The following is an 8,272-nucleotide window of genomic DNA, read 5'->3' as shown; positions in this document are numbered from 1 at the left end:
GATCTGCGAGCGATCTGCGGTCTGCGAACTGCGGTCTGCGAACTGCGGTCTGCGGTCTGCGGTCTGCGATCTGCGATCTGCGATGTGCGATCTGCAGTCTGCGATCTGCTATCTGCGATCTGTGATCTGTGGTCTGCGATCTGCGATCTGCGATCTGCAGTCTGCGATCTGTGATCTGCGATCTGCGATCTGCGATCTGCGATCTGCGATCTGCGATCTGCGGTCTGTGATCTGCGATCTGTGATCTGCGGTCTGCGATCTGCGGTCTGCGGTCTGCGATCTGCGATCTGCGGTCTGCGATCTGCGATCTGTGATCTGCGATCTGCGATCTGCGGTCTGTGATCTGCGATCTGTGATCTGCGGTCTGTGATCTGCAGTCTGCGATCTGCGATCTGTGATCTGCGATCTGCGATCTGCGGTCTGCGATCTGCCATCTGTGATCTGCGGTCTGTGATCTGCCATCTGTGATCTGCGGTCTGTGATCTGCCATCTGTGATCTGCTTGCTGTCTCGCCCCAGAGCCCCAAGCCACGCACCCTGACCAGTGCGAGACTGGACCCGGCCCTGCGTGCCCCTCTCCTCCCGGGGACTCCGCATGCACTGGCCCAGACACACAGCCCATCGCAGCCCAGCTGCTCCCGGCCGGCCCCCCTCCCGCCACCCCAGCCTGGAGAAGGCCCAGGGCCTGCCCGGGCAGCGCGTGAGTGACGGGCTCGGCGTGGGGAATTCGGCCTCGCGTGCCGTAAGCCTCCCGTGCACAGCACCGCAGACAGGCCGGGGTGCAGAGTCTGGGCTTCACCGCACGAGGGGCTCCCATTCTCCACCCGTAAATTCCAGATACATTCCTCCTCCCACGGGGCTGCAGAGAGTGTTCAGGACCTAAGTGGCACTCTGGACCAAATAGGTACTCAAAACCTATTCTCTCCTGCTGAGGATGCCAGACTGCTTCACCCAGACGGGTCTGGGGGACGAGAGAGCTTAGAGATTCTCCCAGCAAAGCCGTCCTCGGCCCGCGCAAGGCCACGGGTGCAGGGCCCATCGTGGGGCTGGGCTGCCAGGGCTCATCGTGGCCCGTGGGTCTGGGGAGCTCTGGGCCCAGGCAGCACCGGCAGGAAGAGGGCCTCCCCTCCGGGGCGGGGGGAGGGGGGGGAGATGCGCTCTGCGATGGCTTCACATCCTGTTGGATAACAGACACAAAGTCGGAAGTGAGTGATCCCTCAGGATTGAGAAACGGCAGCCAGGCCAAGTCCGGCTGCCCCGGCCGGCCCTGTATATAAGAGCCGAGCTCCAGCAAGCAGGACCGGGTGCCGAGCGGGTCCGGACCACCATGGCCCTAAGACTCCCTCTCTTGCTCTTTTGTGCCCTGCACATCAAAGATCTGGCCATCCAGGCTGCCGACACCTGCCCAGGTGAGCCAGACTCTCTTCTCGTCCCCCACGGGTGGTGAGTAGCCACTGGCTGGCCAGTGAGGGCTCTGCTACCACGTCTTCTCGCGGACACTCAAGGGCTCCGCTCCATCCGGGGTGGAGACGGAGGTACGGGAAGCCGGAGGCCTGCTCGTGGTCGGGAGCAGTCACCGGCCAGGGCTGCCTCGGTCCCCACGGCCTGTGGTCCGGCCCCGGGGGACCTCACGGGGGGCTCCCGTCTCTGCTGCTGAGAGGGGAGCAAACATTGCTGGTTCCTTTCGTCTTCTTGTGGGGGGGACGCTCTCGGGGTCGCTTGAGCGGCTAAAGCCACTCCGCTGGGCGTTGGGCAGCAGTGTAGTTCTGTCTGCGAGCCTCGCCCCGCAGAGTCCAGTTCCTGAGGGCCACGCAGACAAGCCAAGGGCTGCACGTCGGTGGGGGAGACAGCCCACGGTCACGGCTGCTCCAGGGGGAGGAGGCTGGAGGGAGGAGAATCGGAGGCACCACGGCGCTCTGGGTCCCTGGCTCATCCCCACCCCTCCCAGTCGCTCTCCAAGGTCTGCGGGAGGAAACGCTCCATCCACCATCCACCCCGTTGCACGGCTGGGCTTCGAGCCACGGTCACTGCCGTTATTAACTTTATGGTGTCAGTCCTGGGGCTTGGACTTCCCTGCCTGGGCTGGCTTTGAACTGGCATCCTCAGATCTCAGTCTCCTGAGTGGCTGGGATGGCAGCAGTGAGCGACTGGTCGGGTTGTTAGTATTTATGGAAGGTGCCCTCTGTGTACAAAGCTCCTTCAAAGGGCCACGAACTGTAGAACAGCGTCCATAACTTGCGTTTTCTAACCAACTCCTTGCTTGGTCTCTATTATCCCCACTGGGAAAGGGGGAGACAGCGGCCCTGAGGGCTCAGCCCCCCGCCTGAGGACACAGGGCACCTCGGGGCTGGGGCTCCCTGCTGAGCAGGCGGCCTGGACGGCCCGGGCTCCGCCCTCCATCGCCGCCTTCCTGAGGACGGACTGAGGACGGACAGTCCCCCGCACAGAGCACCTGCCTCTGGACCTCCTCCCCAGCCGAGGACCCCGACCCTGCTGTCTGGCTGTGCAGGGTCCTCAGGCCCGGGGGGGGGCGGCCTCACTCACTGGACACTTGTGCTTGCTCGCAGACGTGCAGGTGGTGGGCTTGGGGAACTCCGACAAGCTCAGCATTCTGAGAGGCTGTCCCGGACTGCCGGGGTCCGAAGGGCCCAAAGGAGAGACGGGAGCCAATGGAGAGAAAGGTGTGTGCTGGGCAGGGTGGGGTGCTTAGCAGTGAGGCTGGGGTGCTGGCTCTCGTCTTCGGGCACTGGGACCCGGCCGGCAATGCCCCCCGCCACCTTGGGCCTTAGGATGGCAGCCTTGCTATGGCCCCTGCTAGGGCCAGTGACAGGAGCTGACCCTGGAGACCCAAGGTGCCTCTGGAAACACAGTGCACTGCCTCGTAGCTCTGCTGCCTGGCCCTTGACCCAATGCCAGCCCCACCCCAGCTCTGAATGGCCCCTCCACATTCCAGCAGGAAATCACGCTCTCTATTTCCATCTCAACCTGTCTCAGGAGACGAAACAGAGGCTCAGGGGAGCCAGCACCATGGTGAACTCACACCCCAGCCAGCTCCCACCCCAGCCAGCTCCCACCCCAGCCAGCTCACACCCCAGCCAGCTCCCGCCCCAGCCAGCTCCCGCCCCAGCCAGCTCCCGCCCCAGCCAGCTCCCACCCCAGCCAGATCACACCACAGCCAGCTCACACCCCAGCCAGCTCCCACCCCAGCCAGCTCACACCCCAGCCAGCTCCCACCCCAGCCAGCTCACACCCAGCCAGCTCACACCCCAGCCAGCTCACACCACAGCCAGCTCACACCCCAGCCAGCTCCCACCACAGCCAGCACACACCCCAGCCAGATCACACCACAGCCAGCTCCCACCCCAGCCAGCTCACACCCCAGCCAGCTCACACCCAGCCAGCTCACACCCCAGCCAGCTCCCACCACAGCCAGCACACACCCCAGCCAGATCACACCACAGCCAGCTCCCACCCCAGCCAGCTCCCACCCCAGCCAGCTCATACCCCAGCCAGCTCCCACCCCAGCCAGCTCACACCCAGCCAGCTCACACCCAGCCAGCTCACACTACAGCCAGCTCACACCCCAGCCAGCTCACACCACAGCCAGCTCACACCACAGCCAGCTCACACCCCAGCCAGCTCACACCCCAGCCAGCTCACACCCAGCCAGAACGTGATGGCCTCCAACCAGTGTGACTCAAGGCAGTCTGCCCAGGCCTGAGCCTCCTCAGTTGATCGCTCACCGCTGCTTGCTCTGCCTGGGCCGGCTGGTGTGACCGTCTCTGTGCTCGGCCGGGGTCCCTGGCAAGCACTGGGCTGGGAGCCTCACGGCTTCTGGTGTGGCTTCCACGCAAAGGGCCGTGTGGCCTCTTCCTCTTCCCTCCCGTGTCCTGGCCTTGGCTGTGGCACACGGCCACTTCCTCCCCGCACAGGGACCCTGCTGTAAGACGAGGCTCTCTGAGGACAGGACCGGCCCTAGCTGGACAGTCCACCCCTTGGGAGGCCATCATAGCCCCCAGGCTGTTCAGGAAGTGGAGTCTGAGAGCAAGTGGGCACCAGGCAGACACCCTGCACCAGCCCTGGGCTCGTGGTTGGGGACTGTGGCCCTGCGCCATTGTCACTGCCATGCAAGGCCCCCCGAGGCCGAGCACAGCCAGTCGTCCTTTCGCTCGCTGGAGCTGGCGTGGGGGCTCAGGAGTCTGCGCCGGCTGCGGCAAGCACAGTGAGACGTGTTTGGAATTACAGGAGAACCAGGTCCCCCAGGATTCCCCGGAAAGTCAGGACCGCTGGGGCCCAGAGGTAAGGACGCGGTGGAGAGACGGGAGCCACCGGAGAGAGAGGTGTGTGCTGGGCAGGGTGGGGTGCTTAGCAGTGAGGCTGGGGTGCTGGCTCGCGTCTTCGGGGACTGGGGACCTGGCCGGCAATGCCCCCCCCCTTGGGCCTTAGAATGGCAGCCCTGCTATGGCCCCTGCTAGGGCCAGTGGCAGAAGCTGAAACGTGTTTGGAATTTACAGGAGAACCAGGTCTCCCAGGACTCCCTGGAAAGCCAGGACCGCTAGGGCCCAAAGGTAAGGACATGATGGAGCCGAGACTCCAAGAAAACATGCTGAGACGCCGTAGAGACCAGGGGGTGGGGAGACCGAGCCTGGGAGGGCCGGGGTCTTACCCTGCACTCAGTGGGTGGGAGGCCCCCGCTGGCTGCTCCCCCCCCTCCCCAGGCCGGGCCGGCTCTTGAGAGCTGGGCCCGGGCCACGGCGGTCCCGGGGCCCAGCAGAGGCTCTGGAATCAGCATCTTGCTCTCTGCTCCCTCCAGGAAACCCAGGAGAGAAGGGGCCTCGTGGAGAGAAAGGTGAGCCCTCTGCCTCGGGGGGCTCCGGGAGCCTCGGCCACACCCCGCGCCCTCCCTTGGGGGGCTTCAGGCCAAGTGTCCACCGTGCAGCAGACAGACCTAGACACCCCAGTGCCTGAGATGTACCCCAGCACCTGCCCCCCCTCCCCTCAGGGTTCAGCCAAGACCACAGTCCTGTGTCCAGGAGGACACTTGGTTGTTTGAAATCTTGACGCACTGAAGCTTATTTGCTTCTAAGATAAAAATGCAGAATTAGCAAAAGCAAAGGTTATAAAGCTCTTAAGATAGAGTCGATTGTCCCGTCTTCAGATAACAACTGCGGGGTCAGGGCACAGGGTCACATCCCAAGTGTCACCAGGCGGAGCGTGCACACACACACGCGCGCACACACGCTCACACACGCACGCACACACACGCGCGCACACGTTCACACATGCACGCACACACACGCGCACAAGCCCGCATGCACGCACACGTGCACACAGGCACACACAGGCATGCATGCACACACGCACACACACGTGCACACACACGCACGCACACACACGCACACACACACACACCAGCCTCAGCATCCTGGAGAAGGCCAGGCGGAGCCGGCTGACTGTGCCGGGCTGGAGGGCAGCCACGGCGGTCCCGGGGCCCCTCAGAGGCTCTGGAATCGACATCTTGCTCTCTGCTCCCTCCAGGAGACCCAGGAGAGAAGGGGCCTCGTGGAGAGAAAGGTGAGCCCTCTGCCTCGGGGGGCCCCGGGGGCCTCGGCCACACCCCGCGCCCTCCCTTGGGGGGCCTCAGGCCAAGTGTCCGCAGACAGACCTAGACACCCCAGTGCTGACTGTGCCGGGCAGCAGGGCAGCGTCTGGGCTTGGCCTGGCCCGCGGGGGCCCGGCAGTGCGCGTGGAGTGACAGCGCTCACCGCAGCACAGGGGCCAGGCGGCGGCCGGGCCCATGGAATGACCCAGGGCGGGGAGGGGTGAGCTGGCCCGATCCCCACGCCATGGTCTCTTCCGTACGAAGCGGCATCTGGGGCTGACACGGACAGGGGAGGGGACCTCAAACACACGGCCCGTGTCCTCTCTGTCCCCACACAGGTGACCCCGCGCCATTTCAGACGTGTGCCACAGGTGAGCACCCCTACCCCCCTCCGGAGTCCTCCCCCACCCGTGCAGGTGCTCCTGCCCCCCTTCCCAGACGCCCCCCCACCCCCCCCCCCGCACTCCCAGCCCTCCTCACTCCCCGCTCCGGCTGCAGGACCGCGGAACTGCAAGGAGCTGCTCGCCCGCGGCCACTTCCTGACGGGCTGGCACACCATCTTCCTGCCCGACTGCCGGCCGCTGACGGTGCTCTGTGACATGGACACCGACGGCGGCGGCTGGACGGTGAGCGTCCGCCAGGGGCCCGGGGCGGAGGCGGGCAGGCTCCCGGGACGCCCGGAGGCCGGGTTTGAGAACAGATGGGGTGATGTCCTGCCCGCCCCTCCAGCCCCTCCTTCCCTGAGGACTGGGGAGCTGGGGGCCGTAGGGAGGCCTGGAGGGGCCCCGCACCCCGCAGGGGGCTTTGGGCTGCTTGCCTACCTTCCCTGAGCCCATGGCGCCCGGCCCCGGAGCTCCCACGCCACAGACTTCTGCTCCCGTGTGGGGCCGGGTCCAGTGCGGGGGGCTCAGCCAGGCCCTGCCTCCCGACCCCCCCCTCCCCTGCCCCCCGCCGCCCCAGGTCTTCCAGCGCAGGATGGACGGCTCCGTGGACTTCTTTCGAGACTGGGCTGATTACAAGAAGGGCTTCGGCAGTCAGCAGGGCGAGTTCTGGCTGGGAAACGAGAACATCCAGGCCCTGACCTCCCAGGGTAAGCTGAGGCAGACCAGCCTGGCGGGGGGGGGGGGGCGCCTCGAGTCTGAGTATCAGCCCAGCACGGCCACTCCAGGACACGCACCCCTGGGGCTCCCCGGGACGTCGGGATCTGAGCACGCGGGCAGCGGGGAGGAGTCTGGCCAGTCTCGCCCACTGGCATCCAGGGCCCACAGCGGCCTGGACACACACACGCACACACACACGCGCACACGCATACACACGCATACACACATGCACACACGCGCACACGCACACACATGCGCACACGCACACACGTGCACACACACACGCATACACACGCGCGCACATGCACACACGCACACACACGCACACACACGCACACGCACACACACGCACACCAACGTGTCGCACCACCGGTCTGGTGCCCGGCAGCCCTCAGCGGAGCCAGTGCCCTCCTCGGCCAGCGTCCGCCGTGACCGGCTTCCAGACCCAGCCCGGAGCACCGCAGGGGAGCCCCGAAAACCCCACAGGGCTTTCCAAGCCCCCGCAGAACACAGCCGCGACCCTCCCTCCCCCCCCCGCCCCCCCTCCTCCCCCCCACGCTTCCCGAGCCGCAGAGGCTGAGCCTTCGAACGTCCCGGGCAGGAACCAGCGAGCTGCGCGTGGACCTCGAGGACTTTGAGGGCCAGAGGGCCTTCGCCACCTACAACTCCTTCAAGGTCCTGGGGGAGAACGACAAGTACCAGCTGGTCCTGGGGGACTTCAAGGAGGGCACTGCGGGTGAGCGGGTCGGGGAGGAGGGCCTGGGGTGGGGGCTCCGAGGGGGGCGGGAGCTGCTCGCCTCCCGGCACCGGGGGCGGAAGGAAGCGGGCAGGCGGGGCCGGCCGGGGTGGGGCTGGGGGGGGACGGCTCGTGGGCAGGAAACTCATCCCTGGCATCAAGACGTCGGCGTCGGGCGCGAGAGCCGCAGGGAGGGGAGCCGCAGGGAGGGGAGCCGCAGGGAGGGGAGCCGCAGGGAGGGGAGCCGCAGGGAGGGGAGCCGCAGGGAGGGGAGCCGCAGGGAGGGGAGCCGCAGGGAGGGGAGCCGCAAGGAGGGGAGCCGCTGCGGGGAAGGAGACGCAGAGCCGGAAGACCCGGGGAGCCTCGAGCGAGCGACGGATGCTGGGGAAAGGAGGCCATCGTGGCGGGATTCTTGCCTGGGCGGGTCTCCTCCCCGGCAGGGCAGGCGGGCTGGACGGCGGGCCGGCGGCCTCTCGCGTGTGTAAAACCCGCCTTTTCTCCGGGCAGGCGATTCCCTGGCGTTCCACAACAACGTGCCCTTCTCCACCAAAGACCGGGACAGCGACGGGAGCGCTGCCAGCTGCGCGGAGCTCTACCACGGGGCCTGGTGGTACGCTAACTGCCACCAGGCAAACCTGAACGGCCGCTACCACCGCGGGGCCCACGACAGCTATGCGGATGGCGTCAACTGGCTGACGGGGAAAGGATACAAGTACAGCTACAAGGTGTCGGAGATGAAGGTGCGGCCCGTTTAGCCGCCAGCACCCCACAGCGGAATCCGGCGGGAATCCCTTTCTGCATCCGAAGCCCTGGGTCTGTGTCTCCGGCTGAGAAA

General features: G+C 66.3%; 1 protein-coding gene across 1 annotated transcript; it reads left to right on the top strand.

Annotated features, from left to right (window-relative positions):
* Positions 1-1,326: 1,326 nt before the first annotated feature.
* LOC125351119 (ficolin-1-like) lies at positions 1,327-8,272 on the top strand. The gene is made up of 9 exons (XM_048345844.1): positions 1,327-1,408; positions 2,567-2,680; positions 4,514-4,567; positions 5,538-5,573; positions 5,940-5,972; positions 6,100-6,227; positions 6,562-6,691; positions 7,303-7,437; positions 7,945-8,272. Exons 1-9 carry the CDS (start codon positions 1,327-1,329, stop codon positions 8,190-8,192), a joined length of 960 nt encoding a protein of 319 aa, XP_048201801.1. The 3' UTR covers positions 8,193-8,272.

Source organism: Perognathus longimembris, chromosome 1 (assembly GCF_023159225.1).
Source record: "Perognathus longimembris pacificus isolate PPM17 chromosome 1, ASM2315922v1, whole genome shotgun sequence".
NCBI lineage: Eukaryota > Metazoa > Chordata > Mammalia > Rodentia > Heteromyidae > Perognathus > Perognathus longimembris.
The sequence above is the reverse complement of the archived record's forward strand: the minus strand, read 5'-3'. Positions and strand labels throughout refer to the sequence as shown.

Bases quoted from the DNA above. Each gene is read 5' to 3' on its own strand.
- LOC125351119 (XM_048345844.1), top strand. From the start codon at position 1,327: ATGGCCCTAAGACTCCCTCTCTTGCTCTTTTGTGCCCTGCACATCAAA. The intron at 1,409-2,566 runs GTGAGCCAGACT...GCTTGCTCGCAG, and splicing joins GGCTGCCGACACCTGCCCAG to ACGTGCAGGTGGTGGGCTTG. The intron at 5,574-5,939 runs GTGAGCCCTCTG...GTCCCCACACAG, and splicing joins GGGGCCTCGTGGAGAGAAAG to GTGACCCCGCGCCATTTCAG.